The sequence below is a fragment of the Aristolochia californica genome, unplaced genomic scaffold (assembly GCF_029961685.1).
Source record: "Aristolochia californica isolate CCGP_79_NKW_82.1479 unplaced genomic scaffold, dmAriCali1.0.hap1 SCAF_6, whole genome shotgun sequence".
Taxonomy (NCBI): domain Eukaryota; kingdom Viridiplantae; phylum Streptophyta; class Magnoliopsida; order Piperales; family Aristolochiaceae; genus Aristolochia; species Aristolochia californica.
This window is the reverse complement of record NW_027182257.1, coordinates 35526153-35547873: the sequence shown is the minus strand read 5'-3', so window position 1 is coordinate 35547873 and position 21721 is coordinate 35526153. Positions and strand designations below refer to the sequence as shown.

At 36.5% G+C, this 21721-nt stretch overlaps 2 protein-coding genes, 1 non-coding gene and 1 pseudogene across 3 annotated transcripts; 2 read left to right on the top strand and 2 right to left on the bottom strand.

Annotated features, from left to right (window-relative positions):
* The first annotated feature begins 629 nt into the window (after window positions 1-629).
* Window positions 630-1606, top strand: LOC137935358 (serine/threonine-protein kinase Aurora-3-like; annotated as a pseudogene).
* LOC137934415 (uncharacterized) lies at window positions 1448-6262 on the bottom strand. Its single transcript, XM_068778728.1, has 6 exons — window positions 6080-6262; window positions 4195-6000; window positions 3918-4059; window positions 3642-3789; window positions 3312-3560; window positions 1448-2198 (listed from the first exon to the last, which is right to left on the bottom strand). The coding sequence occupies exons 2-6, from the start codon at window positions 5843-5845 to the stop codon at window positions 1923-1925; spliced, it is 2466 nt and encodes an 821-aa protein (XP_068634829.1). The 5' UTR covers window positions 5846-6000; window positions 6080-6262; the 3' UTR covers window positions 1448-1922.
* A 1105-nt stretch (window positions 6263-7367) lies between these two features.
* LOC137934118 (DEAD-box ATP-dependent RNA helicase 7-like) lies at window positions 7368-13724 on the bottom strand. Its single transcript, XM_068778353.1, has 14 exons — window positions 13112-13724; window positions 11278-11412; window positions 11048-11188; window positions 10715-10826; window positions 10556-10626; window positions 10245-10399; window positions 10033-10144; window positions 9658-9759; window positions 9516-9576; window positions 9212-9383; window positions 8807-8903; window positions 8632-8726; window positions 8379-8512; window positions 7368-7956 (listed from the first exon to the last, which is right to left on the bottom strand). Exons 1-14 carry the CDS (start codon window positions 13643-13645, stop codon window positions 7706-7708), a joined length of 2172 nt encoding a protein of 723 aa, XP_068634454.1. The 5' UTR covers window positions 13646-13724; the 3' UTR covers window positions 7368-7705.
* Window positions 13725-13849: 125 nt separating this feature from the next.
* Window positions 13850-13923, top strand: TRNAV-AAC (transfer RNA valine (anticodon AAC)). Its single transcript has one exon. It is a non-coding gene; the product is annotated as a tRNA-Val (tRNA).
* The last annotated feature ends 7798 nt before the right edge of the window (window positions 13924-21721 follow it).

Genomic DNA, 21721 nt, shown 5'->3' with positions numbered 1-21721 from the left:
CATGTCATACAACCAAAAGTGTTGGGACATAAGTAACACATGGCGCCAACAGAATCCCACATAGCATAAAATGATTTACATCATCTACCACATGTCGAAATCTCATGGGGTGAAGACTTGGTCCTGCCATGTATCAAAAACTCATAAGATGAGGAGTTGGTCCTACCATGTCTCAAAATGTCATAGATGAGGACTTAAAGTCCAATCACATGTCAAATTTTCATAGGATTAATAAAGAGAAAATCGGAGAAAAAAAAAGGGTGGGTGGTTAACCACTCTATCAAAGGGATCACTGAGGACTAGAAGCTTAACAAAAAGCAAAGAGAGCAGATACTCCACCAAATTCTCGTTTCGAATTCCTAACTTGTCGTGGAGATAAGACCACAATCATGGTGTTCACCTGCCCATTTGTACGTCTAACTGTGTTCCTCGTAAGGAAAGAATTAAGTCTTCCTTACAAGACTTGAACATGATTTAGAAAAAAATGAGTTGAAACCGACCCACGAGGTCCTATGTGAATCTATCGTGAATATGGTCCCAATGTTACTAGTTTTGAAAGTTTCATGTCATCCTCGACGATCTTAGGAATAAGGCTGTTCGTTTTAGTCACTTTTAATAGTATGCCAACCATGACCATTTATCAGGCCAGAGAAAGGAAGGTATGATCCACCGATGCTTCAAAAGTTTGTTCTCCTTTCTCCATTTTTTTCTGAATCTGAGATGTGAATTTCGCCTTAATTCAGAGCAAATACTTAGTCGCCCTCAAGATAATATTCAAGCAACATCTAAGGAAGTAACCCATTTACCACCAGTTGAAGCGAGAGATTGAGATCCAGAGCATCCTCAAACACACGAATGTGCTTCGCCTCTTCGGCTGCTTCCATGATGAGGAACGAATCTAACTGATTCTTGAATTTGCAGCTAGAGGAGAGATTTTCAAAGAGCTCAGAAAATGCAAATTTCTCCTGGAAAAACGTGCAGCAACAGTAAATCAGTAATATATTATCTCTTTTTCTTCTTCATGTGCTGTTGGATTAACAAATAGTTTTTTGGAAAAAAAAAAAACTCCCCTACCCTAATTTCTCAGCTCTTTGACTGCAATAAACGGCGAGCCTTACCACGGCTTTAATTTATTGTCATTAGAAGGCTGTCATTCACCGTGATATCAAGCCTGAGAACTTGTTGGTAGATTTCCAGGTAGCAGATGAACGTCTAGGTTACGCATTTAAGAGCGAAAGGTGAGAGATTTCGGATCGGAGACTCGGTTAACTTTTGATTGCTTGCCTCTAGCAGGGCTGCGTGAAAATAACGGATTTTGGCTGGTCAGTACAATCGAGGATGAAGAGGTAGACAATGTGTGGTACTCTGGATTCGTGGAGAAGAGATCACATTATAACACAGTTGATAACTGGCCTTTGGGTATCATCTATGGTGCCTCACCCTTGAATCTGAGAATCGGAAGAATACCTTTACTCTGGATTACCTTGCCCCCGAATTGGTGGAGAAGAGAACACATGATCACACAGTTGATAACTGGACTTTGGGCTATGAGTTCTTTTTTGGTGCCTCACCCTTTGAAGCTGAGAGTCGGAAGAATACCTTCTGAAGGTTGTAACAGTCACCCACATATAATCTTCAGATACACAGATCTACAGGTCATTCAATTGCTAATGTGGGGGAAAGCATCATTCGTAGTTGTTTGGAAATCAGCACAAGGTCTTGCATGACATTTTTCATTCACATCTTGACATTATTTTTCTCTAACATATGAAGTGAAAATCAGAAACAGAAACAGGATAATGTTGTGAGGAATGTATGACTGCCAACTGCAATGGTACAGCAGATTAGGGAGCTTTCAAAAACCTGCCGAGTCTGTGAAAAGTTGCCAACATTATTAAATAGAATATAGGACTCAAGAGATCTCACATTCGGGCTCTAGTTCTGTTCAAACTAATAGTCTCAGAATCATTTTCCCCACTATTTCCTACTGCAGTAGCTGTGGTACTATGAATATGCTTGCCCCTAGAAGTAGAACAAAGATAGGAAACTGAATGAAGCCATGAAACCAAACTTGGCTTTCTTGTGACATCATCCGATTCTTCTACAAGAGAGTATATTTTATCAAGGACCAAATTTTGACCATCCTGTGGCAGTTGGGTGATAAACTGTGCGACCAATTTTAGTAGGTCTGGCAGTATCTGAGCAAAGAAAAATAGAAGCATATCAGTTCTATGAAAATATGACAAAGTAATATCCAAATCATATCGACTATATAGGAAAAGATGACCAACTATTTCTGTGTTGTGCCCACTAATGCTGTCAAATATAAGTCTCATTCTCATTTTCATAGAATTAAAAAATAATTCAACAACTAATATCTGCTTAAAGAAGGCACAACAAACATCCAAAGGAGGGAAAATTTTGATGATAATGTCATTAGGTAATAACAGAGCTTACTTTCAAAGTTGCTTTTCAGAAGAACCTTGTGAACCCGACCCAGCCATCCACCTGGAAAGGTGACCAAGTACAGCTGGAAGGACAAAAGCCCTCCACCCAATTGAAAACAGGAGGGTACAGAGGAGAAAGGCTGTTTCCCTCCCATGATGCTGAGAGAGGGAGAGGGGCCACCTCCACCTCTGTTTTTCAAGATAGAAGAGAGTGGCCAGTAAGGGAAGGTTTCCTTTCCTACTAGCAAGTGTGAAAGGAAAAGAGATTGGTGAAGTGACCTATCTGATTTAATGGTTCATCTGTTGTACTGTCTAAACTGCCAGTTCAACTGGTTTTTTTACCCTCCCCTGAGCTTTGGGTTTTAAAAAGAAGAGGAATGGAGACAAGGTCCAGTTGGGTGTGGTTCAACTGGCTGGTCTGCTCCGGGTTATGAGGAACTTTTTCAAGCCAAAACCCATGAGACAAACCCAAAAATTGACATTAATGTATCAGGGTTTAATGTATCAGTATATGATCCAATAGTCATGATACAACTGTTTACATTGCCCTTACCAAATCAGCACTTGTCCCCAGATCCCTGATACATATAGGTGATTAAGCCAGCCAAGCTTTTGAATCATTTTCAACAATACACATGAATGCTTCTTATCCATTTTGTTGTGTTTCTTTTATGTTTATGAAATAGTTTCTTACTTATTTTATTAATGCATTAAGGTTTCTAAAAAAAGGTACCTGATTTGTTCTATGATTTTAGTTTCTCTCCTTGTTTACAGTTCCTTCGAAATTTTGATTGCAATAAAGGGCCAGAGAGTGTAAAAATACATTTCTGAGAAACTTCGCGTTCAGCTTGTAGATTATTTTACCTGTATATCTACGAAAGAAATAAGGCGTAGTAGCAACTCCAGAATTTTTTTACTAGGCAGTTCCATGTCTCCTTGCCACTTTGTCCACAAATCAGCTTCTTGATTCAAGGCTTCTCTGCAGAGACTTGTTGCTTTTTCAGAAAGGCAATAAATAGAATATAGAATTGCAGGACTTCCAGCAGGAAGATGTCTAACCAAGGCTGTGACCCCTGATACCATTCCCTCATATGGAGTTATTTCAGGAAATGCCTAAATATAAAGGAAAAGTCCATCAGTACTACAGGATGATATTCTCTATTTTTTAACAGAGAAAAATGACAGTTTTAGTACCTCTAAAGATCTTTGCATGTAATAGAAAGCAAGTTGTTCCTTTAATAACATCCTCTCATCCTGATTCGTATCCATTCCAGAAGATACAAAAGATGCAAATAACATATGAGAAGCACGGGTAACTTTTACAGAGGGATGTCTAATATATCTAATAGACACTATTTCAAGGAAAATCAATTTCAAGGAACCTTTTAACCAGATTGTCCAAATAGTAAGACCAGGGAATTAAAAAGAAAAAAACAATATCAGACCTTCCACTAAATTTCAAAAGGATACAAGAACATGGTTGGAGCAACTATTTTGCCAAATTCATGATGAGGAATATGCTCAATGCTAGTTGGAATAACTCGAAGGTAAAATAAAATCCGGGCAGTCTGCACCTCATCTTCAGACCAATTGAACTTTGTTTTCCCCAAACCTAGAGAAAAAAAAAATGGAAAATCCATCAGCACAGACTTCATAAAATGTCTAAAGTCTTGACTTCGGCTACAATAAACTAGTTAAACCAAAATGTTTCTATATAGGCACATTGAGCAAGTGGAGATGAATTTACCTTGGTGACTTGTTAAATCAAGATAGGAAGGCATTGAGTTGACAAATGAAATACTAGCAGATCTATCTTGTTGAATGCTTTTAACAACAGCCTTAATCGTTTCTGAGTACTCAGCAAGCCGAATCCGCCTCATGTACTCTAAGCATGAAAAAGCAACTAAGATTCTCACTGAAACCTCTGATTGGGTCCGGCTTGAGTATTTTGGGTTTGAATTCACCTTGTGCTTTGCAACTACAGATGAAAAGACAACAACCATAAGAAATGCCGCTTCAGCAATCTTCTCCAGCTCAACAAGGACTTCATTCCTTCCATTTCTGAGTAATAAATTGGCTACTCTGTGAGCTGAATAAACTTCCTCGCAGTACTTCCACAAATAACTTTCCACAATAGATTTGTCTTCTTCAGCAGCCAAGACATACTGGTTACAAAATGTGTTAGTCACGCTGCCTGCTTCCCTGAATAGAAGACTGTCTACATGTTCTCTAACTTCACCTAGCTCAAGCATAAATGAAGTCCCATGTGCACTCTCAATGGCTCTTTTATAGAGCGATGGTAAAGGAAAGATTTCATTCAACAGTGATATTACTAGACACAAAAGAACAGGTTTACAAAAGGAAAAGGGACCAATTCGAGCCAGACCTAGTGTGATACACTTGAGAGAAAGATGACAGCTGTGATCGCAACTGCTCGAGTTACTGAAGTTCTCTGTCCTGGCGAGTAACTCTAATGCAACATTACAAATCTTATCTTCCATCAGAGTTCTGAGTGTAGAACTAATCTCAAACCGGCTCCCAGACCGCACTCGGTTGAAAGCCCTTAAGGTACCAGCACAAGTCATAACCACTAAAAACTGAGGATAATTTCTCTCACCAGATTTCCCAATCTCTGCGCTGACAACCTCAATTTTACGAACAGAATGCGTATTGATAAAGCCAGAGACCACCCACTCCATCAAATGCAGGAGCATAAGACCATCAGAGAGAGAAGCAGTTAACCCATCTCCGTTTCTCCAAATTCCCAACAAACAATTAAAATTTGTAATCAAAAAATCCTTTTCGGAACAAAGAAGAGCATATCCAATCCCAGCAAGTACCTCCGGAACAAGTTCCTGGCGCAGTCCGGTGGAACTTAACTCTTCTCCCACTAGCTTCGAAAGCAGCTTCAGACAAACGCTTCTCGAGCTATGTGATAATCCAGGTACCACGGAGATGGCCCCTAACAAGAGAGCTCCCCTCGCGACTAACAGATCATAGATGTAGGTACGCTCGGAGAGGCGACGAGAGAGAATTGGGATGAGGGATTCGAGTAGCGATGGACTAGGATTAGAGGCTTTGCGAGCCCATATGTAGAGGAGCCTGAAAATTAGATGATGAGATTGTGGAGGGGCAAGAGACAAGAGGGAAAGGAGAAGCTTGGCTTGGGGGTCCGCAACATGGAGAGACGTTTGCGAAGAGAGGTTTAGGGTTTCGAGCGATTGGAGATGGTGAGATTGGAAGGAATTCTGATGAAGGCAATTACGAAGGTTGGACCAAGTTCGGATTATGGTTTGAGCAGAAGAGGTATGGGAAGATGACGAGGGCTGCGAGATGGAAAACCAAACACTGTTTCTGAGCCACTCTTCGAGGAATAGCGTTGGTGTTAGCTTCGCCATTTTTGTCTACTTGGGTTGAGCTTCACACTCTTCCATTCTTCTACGGTGAGTATCCGGATGAGCTGACAACAATCTGCATCAACATTTGCTTTACATAGTATCGAGTTGAAGGGCCAACGTCGAGGTGGTATGCCTGTATAAATCAATTATCAATCCTGCAACCAAAGCTCCGGTAAGTATCAATCCTCACCGCCCTTTGGGGTCTGGGTTTGGAATTTGGGCGAGTGGAGTTACCGTTAATTCTTTAACTCAGAGCATCATTAGGACTCCGCACCCAACAATGTAACAGGAATTGTTCGAACTCCGAACTCCGAACTCCGGAGTTCGCAGCAAATCAAGCAGAGAGTAAGAGAGGATTTTTTTTTATTTTTTTTTCATTTGGATGCTATGAGACTGCCCGTCTCATTCCGGCGACAACAATCATCATAAGGTGACAGTAGAACCATGGTTTTCCCGATGTAACTGTGAACCGATTCGAGTCAGACCTGTCAAAGCCAGGTTAGGTCATTCGAATTCAACATAGGATTCGGGTCGATGGGGAATTGCCCAAAATAGAAGGGGTAATTCTGCCTTCGTCTCAACTAGATAGCTTCCATAGGTAAATCGACTCGCTGAGTCAGAAAATTATAATCATAAAAATATTTTCAAGTATGAGAAAGCTCATTGAAAAAAACGTTATGACTCAATTATGTTCTTACTTTGAGTCTAGCTCGAGCTCAAACTTGGAATAAGTTAGTTAAGTATATGAAACTAAACTCGAGATTTTTTAAGTTCAACTTGTCAGTTCATGACTCATGAGTTGACTCGTTATTATATATTATTTTATAAAAATAATTTTATCCTAATTGCTCTTTTTTCTTGGAATAAAGTGTGTTAGGTATAAGAAACTAAAGTCTGTGATTTTTGAAGCTCAACTTGTTAGCTCATAACTCATGAGTTGACTCATTATTATATATTATTTTACAAAAATAACTTTACCCTAATTACTCTATTTCCCTTCTTTAGTCGGTTGATGATTACTATTATTTACCTCAAACCTCAAAGATGATCTTTCAACGCTTTTTGGGTTCCTCAATATTTAAAAATTGTTTTTTTGAATGTTGATTATACAAAAACACACTTTACAACTAAGTTACTTTGTTTTTTTGTTAGTATTAGTATCATATTCTAATGCTCAATTGGTTATGTTAATACCAATTTCCTGGGCTTATACCATTCCCACTCCTCATCTTAGCGACTCCTACTTTGTCCATTGGATACTCATGAATCCATTTGGTGCTCCATTAGCTTTTATTAGAATATTAATTTGGAACATAAAATTTTCTAAAGATGACAGAAGAGCTAATGACTCTCATTAGCTTATTTTATGATGAATGTGATGCATCTACACTTATTCTTACATTATATTATTAATTATCTTTTTATATTTACAAGGGAGCCAGTGTTTCAACTCCATTTGAGGTTTGCACGGGGGGGAGCGGGTGCCGAATTGCCCTGTGTTTTGGGCAAAATCCCTCTTAACTGGCCTCTTCAAGTATTGTGCTATACTTCCAATAAAAACTACAAGACTTAATATTCGATTCTTTCAGTTTAAACAAATCAAGAAAAGGATATTAATAAATAAGATTACAAAAACTTCATACCAGCCAGCACTTTGGTGCTCTTCATCTTAATCCTGAGAACCTTTGTTAGAGCCAAGAACCTTTGTTAGAGCCAATCTGCACGCCTTCTACACCTGATAATTGTTTTCTTTCGTGAATATCATATACTTTTTTGAGTAGCGCGCCTGACGGAGGTATCAAGCCTCATTTCCACGATGTTTACCAACTTAAGAATCACAAGACCATAAAACCTCAACACTCAGCGCCCACGATTTGATCTGAAGCTACCTCTCCCTCCTGCAAATCCGCCACCCCTTCCACCAGAAAATCTCCCACCACCATTATTTCCTCTTCTTTCAAATGAGCCACCTCGGCCACCACCAAATCTACCTCCCCGTCCATTACCCCCTCTGAACTGGTCTCCAAATCTTCCTCTTGATTGATCTTTATCTTGAAGAGGAGGCAACTCCTTCAATACTACAATTGTGACACCCTCGGCATTGTCCTGACCTGCAGGTAAGAGCATATCAATAATAAATCGGAGATTTCTGTAAACAGGGTTTCATCTTTACGAGCTTATGGAATAAACAGACTACTTTAAACAACTAACAGTTTCAAATAGGATATAAATAGTGCCCATATGAGAAATTCTCATGCAGACATTCAACTCAAGATTTGAATCGACAATCACCTGTCTCTCCAAAACATATAAGATAGGAAAACAAAATCTAAGAACACTGGTTGAGATGCACCGCTCAACCAGTTCTCAAACTTGAAGGGTAGAAAATATCAATCACATGTAGCGGCCTAAAGGCAAAATCCAGTCAATTTCGACCCAATTCTCACTTGTTTTGCCCAATTCTAGTTTAATAAGAAAAGGTAAAATGACAAGTGATACACCACCAACAAAGTTGTTTGCTCAAATACTGCACCTGCAAGAAACAAGTCAAGATCTTCACTCGGTACATCAAATACAGCTCCTGTCCCATCTGCTGTGAGAGAAAGTCCTTTAATGCCTTCTATCTTCTCCTCGGGCATAAACCTTCTCAACACGCTAAAAGCAAACCTGATGAAATAACATGAAAAAGGGATTACACAACAATTGAATTTAATCTGCCAATATAGGAAAAGCATCTAGAAACTTAAGAACAAGCAGACATGTATGTAGTTAGACATGGAGCATACGATGGTGAGTAGATGTTTCTTCCCAACTGAAGGAGCAGTGTGACATAATTCTCCAAGGAAGTAAGAAGTGACCGATTTGTTATATCTGTATAACCCTGCAGACAATAAACTTTGAGCGGATATAGCAAAATCTCTAAAAAGAACATTTCAGAACAAAGAGAAATGCAAGACTAACAGCTGTCTTTGCAAGGGCTTTTGCAAGTAACTCCACAGCAGAGAGGGAAGATGAGTTCAGAAGTTGTTCTGCGGTAGAAATGAATACTGGAATGACACTGCAATTTGAATAAAATTATAATGAGGTTTCAATGGCTTAAAAATCTACTATTTTTTGGGTGGATCTAAAAGTAATTATTAAAACAATAGTTTTATGGTACTAGCAAATAATACTGGTAAATAATATTAAGAATAACAAAAACAGACAACCAGGACCTACTCCTAGAAAAACACATCACAGGGAGCGCACTGTTCAAACTCATTTCCAGAGGATTTTACTGGACCCAACCAGGCCCATTTTTTCTAAGAATAATAACTAAGAAGAACAACTATATCAATAATAACAATAAGTTTAGTTGGACAATACCTATCAGAGACATTTGATATAGATTCAGCTGCTTCTGAACCTGATGCTTTAGCAATATCAGCAGGCTGAGGGACTGACACAAGCTCAAATTTTACTCCAGATTCTCTCTCAATTCTAGTTACAGTGTATGACTTTTTGGGATCATACAGCAACACAGCTACCCCAGTATTTCCTGAAATGACACCAATAAGTCAAGGACCATCGTCCAACAAAACCAAACCAATATTGTCAAAAAATAAATAAATATGATAAAACCAAGACAAGTTAATAATAAGATCACGAGACAGATGAACTTAGAACTCACCAGCTCTCCCTGTGCGTCCTGAACGATGGATGTAAGCTTCAACATCTTTTGGAGGCTCACACTGAAAGAAACCAAAATATGCACGTTAGAAATGGTGTAAACTGCATGAATCATGCCAGAAACAAAATAAACAAATACCAACCTGAATAATCAACTGGACATCATTGATGTCCAAGCCCCGTGCTGCAACATTTGTGGCTACCAAAACTAAAAATTTGCCTGATCTAAATCCAGCAAGGGTAACCTGATACAGTTACATTTTAAATGAGCCCACAAAAACATTCAGCCACATGTGCAGATATATTTATACATATGCAAAGGAAAGAACTATAATTATTCTACAATATATTTATACATATGCAAAGGAAAGAACTATAATTATTCCATGATATATTTATACATATGCAAAGAAAAGAACAATAATTATTCCAAGATATATTTATACATATGCAAAGGAAATAACTATAATTATTTCATGTGATTGTATTATCATACTAGTGTTCCCTTGAGTGCTTACTTCACGTTGAGACTGTTGTATATCCCCATGCAATGCACGTGCTCCCCGTAATAAGTCAGCAAGCTCAGAAGCAGAGTTCTTTGTCTCGGTAAAGATAATAGTACGACCACCACTGATAAACACAGTTCCAGGAAACACAAACACATATGAGAAAAAAAGGCTGCTATGAGAGTATAAAACAATTTGAAGCTGGAGTACCTAAAAGAACCAACCTGCTATAACAACGAATAATGTCAGGAATGACTTGGGCTCTTGCAGAATAGAAGCATGGAAGTGCAATATGTCGTACACTAGTACTTGCCTTCATCTTTTCATTACCCACAAGGTCTACAGTTTTCTTTTGAGAATTAAGAAACCTCATAGCAATCTGATAAATACAGGAACAAGAAGTAAAAATGAAAACATTAAAATGACTCCGTTGCAACTGAGGAGAAAAAACATTGAAGGAATCAGTATCCTCCGCTCAGTTAAGCCTAAGTAGCAGCAGACCGATCAAGAACATTTTATTTTCAGAGGAACTGACCGCTTTCACCCAACTAGGTAAAGTGGCACTGAAAAGAAGTGTCTGCACTTTGGTTACATCCTCAACTTTTCCTGCATGATATGAATACAGCACTATCATAAGTCGTGAAACTCATTCAGCAAAGCAAAAACAATCATCCCAATATGCAGATTCCAGTACCCAGAATCAGTTCAACATCTTCAACAAAACCCATCCTAAGCATCTCATCAGCTTCATCAAGAACACGAAACTTTAGTGAACCCAAGTTTAGATTTCCCCTCTCCAAATGATCCTGCATCACCGAAGCTTTGAAGTTAACAACCATGACAAAGAAATGTCTAAACTAACTGAAATTCAAGGGCATCTAGTTCAACTGCTACATACCAGCTCGAAATTTTAGGACGTTTAACCAACAAGCATTTTCATTTACGATACGAACAGATATTGATAGGAACTGAAATTCAAATTATCTAGTTCAGCAACAACATAAGCAACTCAAGAAATGTTTAGGACCTTTATCCGCCCAGGCGTTCCAACCACTACATCAACCCCTCTTCTGAGGGCAATCTCTTGTGAATTATAAGGGGCACCTCCATACAAACAAGTTGAAGTTAAACCAACAGCCCCACCATAGACTTCAAAATCTGCATACACCTGAAAAGAGGGGAAATACACACTGCTTACGTAAACAATAAGACAAAATAAAGGACTACGTTCATTCTCAATATATTTTTCTGCAGAACCTGAGTTGACAACTCCCTCGTAGGTAAAAGCACCAGGACGCTTGGTGACCTTCCATATCCTGTCTTCCTTGATGCCTTTGCATTTCCACTTGTTAGAGACTCCAAAATCGGCAAGACAAAAGCCAAGGTTTTACCCTAAACAAAATTTGGTTAATATCTAATAACCAGCAAGGGACAAAGAATGATACTACTTCCAACACGAGGGATAAAAAACAATGAAACATAAATAGTTTTTAGATACAAAAACTAAATGAATGTAAAAAATTTATTTAACATGAAGAAAAAATAGTGGCAAAAATCATCAAATATGCCATTGTCTTGCCAGTATCCAATATAACTAACATTACCATATATACTAGCAGAGCCACCACAGTTCCCGAAACAAACAACTATTAAAATTAAAGAGTAATTTCCAAATATGACTAGTTAGATGCGGTATTTTTAATCATGACTTTGTAATTTGAATTTAACAGACAATTAAGGTAACATCAGTAGAAGATTTAAACAGAAAAATCAAAATGATAAAATCGACTTTTGTTTAGGGTTTTTATTTTATTTCAAGTAATTCTTTGATGTTGTATAAGCATGCACAAATGCACACTTGCCCCTAGTGAGACTTGAACCCAATGATCTCACACCAGAAACCCCCATGTGCCCATTGAGCCAAAGGCAATCGCCAGTTAAATAATTCTTTATTTAAATAACTTTTATTTAAATTATTAAAAAAATCGAGAAGGTTCATTCCCCTCCCCTTCTCTGAATGCAAGAGAGAGAAAGTGAGGTGGGGTGCACTACGGGAAGGTGGCACTCTCTCCCTAAGATATCAAGAGAGGGTAGGCACCATCCTTCCCACCTCTCTCGCTTAGCAAAAAGAAGGGTAGACTTCATCCCTCCCCCTCCTGCCAAACAAAGAAGGGAAGAAGGACCCTCAGTTCACCTTTCGCACTCCTCTCCTGCGTCAGAGAATGGAGCTCCCCCTTTGTCGCAAAGAACAGAGGGGAGAGGGGGGACCCTCCCCTCCTTTTTGTAAACAGAAAGTATGGAAGAGGGAACCTTCCTCTCTCCTGCATCTGGGGTTTCCCTCCGTCCTGCCAAAGATGGGACCATAAGTAGGCCCCATAATATTTTTCTTTTAAAATTATTAATAATTTTAATTTAATCGTCATTTTTAGAAACTTAATGCTTATTTTACTTCTAAATTTAACATATTTTGGGGACCACATTTAGCATTTAGCTGTCTATAAAAATACAGCATCTGATAGCCATATCTGGAAAGTTACCCTAAAATTAAAGCACGCCTCAAGCTGTTCTTTTTTTATTATTTTTTCCCGAAAACGATTTCAAGTGCCATCTTACTAAATAGCTATTGCAACAATAACAGTATCCGTCAGGGCATTATTCACCTGGCAGGTCAACTTTTCCTCAATGGGGAGTTGAACATATAATGTTTACCAGCGTCGTCTTAACTCTGGAAACGAAATTTTAATGAACAAAAAAATTTGATAGTAATTTTCGGATTTTGAAATGGAAACAGACCCACTTAAAATCCAATGACGCTCCAAGCACAGAACCTCTGCCGCCGAAAACAAACTCAACACCCTTCATGAAACTCCCTAGGAGACCCTTTTTTCCTTCTATTCAAAGTCTCAAAAACTAAGTCTCTACCGAGTGGAGAGAATGTATACGAGCTTATATGCTTAATGAGGATGAGATGCAGCAGTAAAACCGCAACTAGCTAATCTAAACAAAGTCATCAATAGTGCATCCGCCAATTCAAGGGCCGAGTAGAACAATATACTGTTAATTACTGAAACAAAAAATTTATAGTACTCACCTGACCAGTGCGTGCACGTCCGACCAGGTCAGACCCATTCAGAATTGTATCAAACGTCATAGCCTGGATAGGGAAGAGCGACTTGATCCCCTTCGATTTCAATTTCTCCCTCAAAGCAGTTGAGATCTTAAAATTGGATACCACATTCGGGTTCTCTTCGTCATCATCAGCAGTAACGTCCTCTTCTTCACTTCCCTCATCCTTCACAGACAACCTCGGCTTCTTCAAAGCAGCAATATTTCTCGACTTTAGACCTATTGGTTCACCCAGTTCGGAGCTCGTCTCGCTCTTCTCCTCCTCCTCCTCCTCGTATGCCTTTCTTTTGCTCGCTCGGCTCATCTTCTTCTCGGGTGAACTACGGTCTGGCTTTGATCCGTCCGAGTCAGTTCCCGTGCGCTTCTTGTCCTTTTTCTTCTTGTTGTTTGAGTTGACATCGGCAACGACTTTCGCCACAGCTTTTTCCTTCTTCATCGTTTTGGTCTTCTCTTTGAGATCGTCGGAGAAGAACGCGTCGGAGATAGGAAGAGAAGGCATGACTGATAAGCTAACTGGACGAGTATCTCTAGCCCAGGCTGCCAGAAGGAGAGAAGAATAAACACCGCGCAGTGGCGGTAGTAAGAGGACGACAAATAGCTAGGGTTTCAGAATTTATACAGTTAGATTTTCCATATACAAGAAATTAAATTAGTTTTAATACAATTATAGATTATAAATTAAATAAAAATAATATTTACAACCGGTGTCGTGGTGTAGTTGGTTATCACGTCAGTCTAACACACTGAAGGTCTCCGGTTCGAGTCCGGGCGACGCCAAATTTTAATTTTTAATTATTTTTTAACCTTGTGGGTTTAATTATTACTTATATTTTATGATTATCCATAAAATTAAATTAATTATTAATTTTAAAGCATTATACTTATTATAAAAATAAAAAAATGAAAGAAGTCGAAGAAAATTTCTTTGTTTTACAAAAATTCTTAATAACCTATCAAGATGTTTTGGTCATAAATATAAAATTAAAGTTGTCAATTAACAAATATCAAAAAAAATTATTGTTCCTGACCAAAAAAATTATTTTTAAAAATAAAAATATGTGAAAATCTTCTAATTCTAACACACTGAAGGTCTTCGGTTCGAGTCCGGGTGACGCCAATTTAATTGTTAATTATTTTTTAAACTTACTGATTTAATTATTACTCATATTTTATGATTAACCATAAAATTAAATTAATTATTAATTTCTTGTTTTAAAAAAATTCTTAATAACCCATCAAGATGTTTTTGTCATAAATATAAAATTAAAGTTGTCAATTAACAAATAACCTAAATTTTTATTCTTCCTTACCAAAAAAAATATTTTTTCAAATAAAAATATGTGAAACCTTCTAATTCTTCAAGCAACCAAACTCATGCACAACATGCAACACACAAATTTGTTATTAATTTATTCAAAGAAAATGAAATAGAAATCTAAATGATTGTTCCTGTGATGGTCTACAAAACCTCTAGAAAAATAACTAAAATGATATATATACAAACTGCACTATAAGACTGGAAAAGTGTTAGATGCCTCCGAATATCCATCAAAGTTTCAATTTAAATAGCTAAAGAAATAACTAAAAATCTAAGGTTCTATAACAATAACTAACAATTAATCACAAACAAAATTTTTATACAAAATATCACTGTTTGTTTACGTCCAATAAGAAACTTAATAGATTTTTATTGGTGGTAGTGTTAGAGTTCATAACGTAGGATTTGGGTAAAATTTTTGGACCAAAAGATGGAAGAGTATTTTGGAAACAATGATAATGATTCTAGAAAATATAATTGAAAATATATTAGAAATCATGTCTAATGTCAGTGAGACCCACAATATGTAAAACTTTTGTGTAACTAGAAATTAATCAACTTACCAAGTTAAGTTCAATTTTCTCCTTTTTTTTATTTGAGTTGTTAGGTCAAAACTTCACTCTTTTGTTGTCGAACAATTGAAAATCCATTTGAAGATTGAGAACTTAACTAAGTTTATAAAATTTTATACTAAAGTAATTTAATTTAAGGTAATTGAAGACATTTTTCTCCATTTCTAAAAGGCATAGCTTAGGTAACCTATCCATTTTCCTCAATTTTTCATCATCAAAACCCAATTTTTGTTTTAGAAATTTTACATTTAAAGAAAACTTTATGAGTCAACTTTTCAAAGAAAAATAATTTTTCATTTTAGTTATTTATAAGAAAAAGTTGGTGTATAAATAAATCAAACAAGGTTAAAAAGGAAAAGGAGTAAAAATAAAGCTTCAATCAATTGAGGATTTCCGCTATCAAATCCAACTTTTCTATCACACATTACACTTTCAAAGAAATCTATGATAGTATACTTTCCATTGCAATACATAGTTCATCAATCTATTTTTTTTAAAGAGAAATAAACATTAGAAAAAACAAAATTATGCCAGCAGTAAGTCTCAAGCGGCAAAAACAATGTTTCAATAGATTCCTCGTCAATTGGAAGATAATAGAGGCGAGTGGTAGAGTATCCCAAATTTGGAAGCCCTATGAGGTGTTAGGCCCAACCGGGACTAACCTTGGGGGAGATATTTGTTTACAATCAACAATCAACAATCAACAATCAACAAAATAATTTTTATAGTGCATAACTCAAACTGAAGTTGTTAATCTGGTCCAAATATGTTTCCATACTCCAGACTTCAATCCACAAATAAATTTGCCAAACAACTTCGCAATCAAATAGCCTTGAGGCTAAATACAATAATTGCCCATAAAGAGTCTCACACGAATTCAAATAGGCTTCACAAGCTTAATTACAATATCGTAGGCAATCAATGTCTTCACACAAGTGAGTATCTAACTCACTTGACCTCCAACACACAAGTTCTAACAATCAAGGCTATGTGAATAAGATGGGAAAAGTTTTAGGACTTGCCTACACAAGGCTTATCTAGTAAAACTATGCAAGGGATATTTGCTTACAATATAATTACTTTAAATGGCTCAATATAGGCTAATTTTATAATATAAGATTAATTGAAAATGGTACACCCGATCTCAGGTAGGATCTAAGTGACGAGGAAGTCAATTTGATGCCACTAATATGATCTGAAAAGATTAAAGCTATCACATATGCAAGCCACTCTATTGAGGAGAGAATGTGAAATTTAGGTTAAAGTAAGATTGTTAAACCATATTCAAAATTTTCAAAAACAAATTCACTTGAGTTCAACATATAAGTGGTAATCACAATTAATTATTTTAAAATCTAAGGTAGAAGTACTTAAACTATTATGGAATAAGAAGAGTTTGAGTATTTGAATTCCAATAGAAACGTCCACATATGATCTGCAATTGTTTGGGAATTTTAGAGTTGCAAGGAAACAATTGTGCTTTCATTTCATGGTTTCCAAATGGCTAAAAATTGATTAAATAAATTGGTCTCTAACATTCTAAAAACTAGTCATTGACAATAAAAGGGACCTCTTGTCCTCATATAAAAATTGATCAACACGTGCATGGAAAATTAGAAACCTATAAACTTTGGATCAGAGCTCAAAAGATCATCTCAACATATTTTGGGTTTGATTTGATCAACCAAGATTTTTTTTTTATGTATGTTAAAGAGCAGATATGTAAGAGTCTTACATGACTCTCACAGTAAAAAAATTCACAAAGCTATAATTAATATGTTGGATGCTTATAGCAATTTCATAAGAGGAGGTCTCACAGAAGAGTCCTGCTGCCTGGTATCTTCTGTTATTTGTATTATCGTGCTGGTGTTGTTATCATACCGAATATAGTTACCTTGTTGTTCTCAACTAGTGATATTTGATCCATTGGAGTCTCCAATTTATATCAGGAAACTCAATTCTAACGGGGACATGTAAGACAAAATTATTTCCTAATTGGAAGCAACTATCATTCAGATAAGATTCATGGTCATATTTGCATAAGATTCCAAGTCTTTCTCTTTGTTAAAAATTATTTCTAGTATAGAAGAGAGTTGGGCCCGATTAAGATTTCCAGTTTTAATATTGAAGGGTTTCGAAGCAACAATTGTTGTTGGGGTGGGGTTGGTAGTTACTGAATAAGTTGTTGGTCACATATTCCCAACAACCTTCCATTATATTGTTATTGAGGCTATGCGGGATGGTTTATAATAATTAGTCAAGGACATCTTCCAACCTTCCATTATTTTCATGCTTCATGTTACATCATAGTTATGCATACTTCGGAATTAAGCTCTATTGGTGATGTTTGATGATTGGCTAAGACTCTAAGTTGTAACGATTTACAAAAATCAATTAACATCAATGGAAGTGTTTTCATTCTGCTCACACTGACGAGTAGTAGAGGACAAATTTTTTTCCATCTTTCTCTTCTCTGCTACCTTCTCTGCTTCCACACCCAATTTCTTCTTTGGTTTTGAATACTTAACACCGATGAGTATGCCTTGAGGAGAGGAGTTTCCAGCATGTTATTGATTATTCAGCAAAGCTTCAAAATGTTGTGACCTTGGTTTTTGGAATTCCAGGATGAGGCGTTCTTGTTGTTCTTGATTGTTTTATCCAAGTGGTGAATCATCTAGGCAAGTCACATTGTTGTCTTTCAGGAAAGTCTTGCCATTGATATTCGGAAGTTGTTGTTTGATGCTATTATTCAGCAACTTATTGATATATCACTATTTATTGTCGATTCCATCACATGCATACTTATCTTCATTGTTGGTCACATGCCTTTTTAAACCAGGAACTTCCATTACTTAAATAAGAAGACTATAGCATGATTATTCCCTCTATTTTTCATGCCTATCAACATGTCGTTGTTTTTTGGCTCTCACTCAAAAATCTAGTTCAATGATTGACTAGAACTCAAGCTTCTAAGTAAGGTTAAAATGGTATTTTTGACCCTTGAATGCTGCTCTGTTATTCTTACTAAATATCTTTGCTATCTCATTTTTAGATACATATATTCTTGTTGCTATTTACTATTGTTCGAGTTATTGTTTTCAACTCGGACTCGATTTGGTCTTGACTCGGTCCAACTTAGCCAACTTGCTCTCAGCCTTTGGTACACTGGGCTGGGTTCTAAGTTTTCTGTCGATTCCTCCCGCGACTCAACTATATTGGTTTGATACCTTATCTGACTCGACTTGGTCCCTTGTCTATGATTGGGTTATTATTTCAAAGTATTGGCAGTTTATTCCTTGGTCAACATATTATTTGGTACATATTATCCTTATTCAAGGATGAACTCGCAACGGATTATATTTTGGGTTATTTTTGAAGACTTTCATTATTTGGTACGTGTTCTTGGGCCCATGCCCATTTCAATTCCTGCTATTGTGTCTCTTTGGATGAGACATTATTATTGAAGGACTTCTCAGTTGCTGACTGTTGTTAGCATTGGTTATTCTGATGATGAAGAAAACACATGGTGGCCCCATAAAATAATCTTCTGGGTAATTACTCGTTACCATCCTTATTGGCATTTATTACTCCTACCATTTGAGAGTTAGTGTCCTGCGGAGCGACACAGTGATGGAGGAGTTTTAATACACTTTTGATCAATGCTTATAGACCCACTACCTACAGAAGATAAGAGTGATCCAACATGAGTTATTCGATTGGACTATGGAACGATGTCTTATGACTAGGAGTGATTTTACTCTCACTTATATTATGCCAGTTGGGCCTCTTGGAAGAGACCAGTAGCTCGAGGGGGAGTGTTGGAAGATATGGAGGACTCCCATTTTATACAGGAAAATCTTATACACCATTTGTAGTAAGTTGGTGTTCATGATGTTCTCTCACCCTTGAGGGGAGTGTTGGAAGATGGGCTCAAGCCAATAAGACCGAGGAAGGCCCACACATCCAAGAGATGTGGAAGATGGGCCCAAGGCCCACAAACCAAGGAGAAGGCCCACATGCCCATCCAATGATGGTAGGATGGTAAATAAAGAGTCATCTCATAAAGATGACATTGATGTAATTAGTTGAAGTTCCAAGGGTATTATTATAATATTGTAGTTTTATCAATCTATAAATTGAGCTTCAGGGGGGTTAGGACACAAGTTCATAACTTCTTCTTCCTCTTATTTTCTCCAAATGAGTCTCCCTCTCTTTTTCACCATGAGATAAATCCATGGAATCCTAAAAATAAATAGGTATTTTTAGGGCAAAATCCGAGTTCAAAACAATAGTTTTTGATTAAAATCAGCCTTGCTCCTAATTCATGTAAAAAATTAGTGAACAAATAATTAAAAAATTATGAAAAATACTTAATAAATTCTACTAGTGTTTCTTGTCATTTTGATAGGTCATTTAAAACAATGTAGAATTTAAAACCAAATTTATGGACTTCGAAAGTTTTAGATTTCCATATTTATAGTATAGAGTTGAATCATTTGCTTGCGGTCGATCCTTTTTGCACCATGACTCTTTTGGAGGTCAAATTCTTTGTTTGATTCGAATCCTATTTCTATCCTATAGGGTCGATTCCTTTTTTAGGGGTTGAATTCTCCATGTTTAGAATCTTCAACTTGGGTTGAGTCCACTTGATGTAGTTGACTTCTATACACTGTTCTTTCCAACAGGGATCGACTCCTTAAATAATTCAAAACTTACTATATCTTGGGTTTGACTCATTGTAGTTTGTTGCTAGGCATATGGGGTCAACTCCCTCCCCATGAAGGGGTCTCCTTTTAGTGTTTCGACAAGAGTTTGATTTGTTTTAGACTCAACTCTATATGTGCATCTGCTCGACTCCTTTTCATTCCAATTATTTTTTTAATAACTTTTCAAATTCTATTTCTTGTCTTTCTTAGCTTATGCTCGACTCCAAGGATTTTTTTTTATGCCTTTTGTTTTTTTAAGTGATTATTATTGAAATTTTGAATTCTATTGACTTATCCGTGTAGATGTGCACTATTCCTATGAAATGGAGTTTACTCATTTTTTAATATTTAGCTTAGAACAAACATGTTCCTACTCAAAAGCAAAGTAATCAAATTTATATGTTTGTTATCATAAAAAAATTGGATACTTAGAGGAATCTTTGAGCTTCTTCTTCATCAAAGAATTTATCAAGTTTTATGAAAGAACAAAAGGTCAACGGTTGAAATTTTGAATGTTGAGAACTTATCTTAGTTGTCTTCTTCCTAAGCAACATTTCTAACAACTCTTAAGGCTTCTATGACCATTCCAAGATGCTCTTATAGATTGGAAGTAAACATTCAAGAATCAAGTGACCAAACAACCAAGTATTTTCAAGCTCATATTTTAAAATCTTTTATTATTTTGAATCTTTCATGTTAGAATTTCTGCACTCATTCTTTGATATCATAGCATTCTAGCTTACTATTTTCGAGAGGCATTTAAAATGGGGCTCTTACATATTATTGAATATGTTGGGGTTGGCATTCAAAACCAAAACATCATAGCACTTATACTTTGAAATATATTGTTTGATCTTGGTTTAGTAACTTTGAACTTAAGTTAATATTTTTGGATCATTAACTTATGATATCATAATTATGAAATCAATTTTAAGTCGAGTTACTTGAAGTGTTCTCCCCTAATTCAAACCCCATATGTGAAATGTGATTTTGAAATTCGATCATTTAAGAACCTTTAAGATGCTATTTACATTATATAAGTACTTACGATTTGTACGCCTATTTGTTTGTGTTTGAATTGTGAAATCTACCTATTGATAGACTTTTTATATTGGGGTGCAATCATAAGCAAGTAACACTTGCAATTTGTGTCACACCTTTGGGAAGAGAAGACCGTTCTCATCTCAATTAAATTGAGAGAAACTTGACTTTGGATTAGCTAATATAAAATCCTTTGTGGATCTAAGCTGCTACTTAGTTGGCTATTATATTCTTTATACAGAAAGGTTGTGAAGCCTTGTTATTGTTGTCATTGAGTTGTATGTTTTTGTGTTGATAAGCACTGCTAAAACTCTCATTCTTGGGTCTAGACCTGGTGTGCCTAGTGAGATGTTAATGCAAATCCTTGTGTGGGTCTAGGAAACATTGCCTAGTTAGCTACTACAAGTCTAGGTTGGATAATCTAGTTTGTTGTAGTAAATCAATGTAAGGGTGAACTTATGCAAGTTGGCTATTGTGGTCAATTGAATAACATGAATCCTTGTATGAGCAACATTATGATTGGCCATACAAGCAATATGCTATAAGGTCCATTGTGAAACCTAAGCATAGTGGAACTCCAAGGTGTAAAAACACCTTGGGAGTGGACTAACAATCCTATTGAATTTCTTGAAAAGAGAAATATTCTACTGTCTTGTTTTAATTAGAGTACAAGGAGCATCTATTTATAATAGAGGAAACAAGTAGAATCCAATTAAAATTAAATTACTCTTGTCCCAGTTAATCCCAAAGTTAAATACTAAAAGATAAATCCTTGAACAATCGAACAACTGAACATAAATAGAAGACAAACATAACTAAAACACCTTTAACTGAGAGTCTTCTGTGAGACCTTCTCTTGTGAAACTCCTTTAAGAGTACATCACATTAATTATGACTTTGTGAGATTTCTTGTTGTTAGAGTCATTTAAGACACTTCC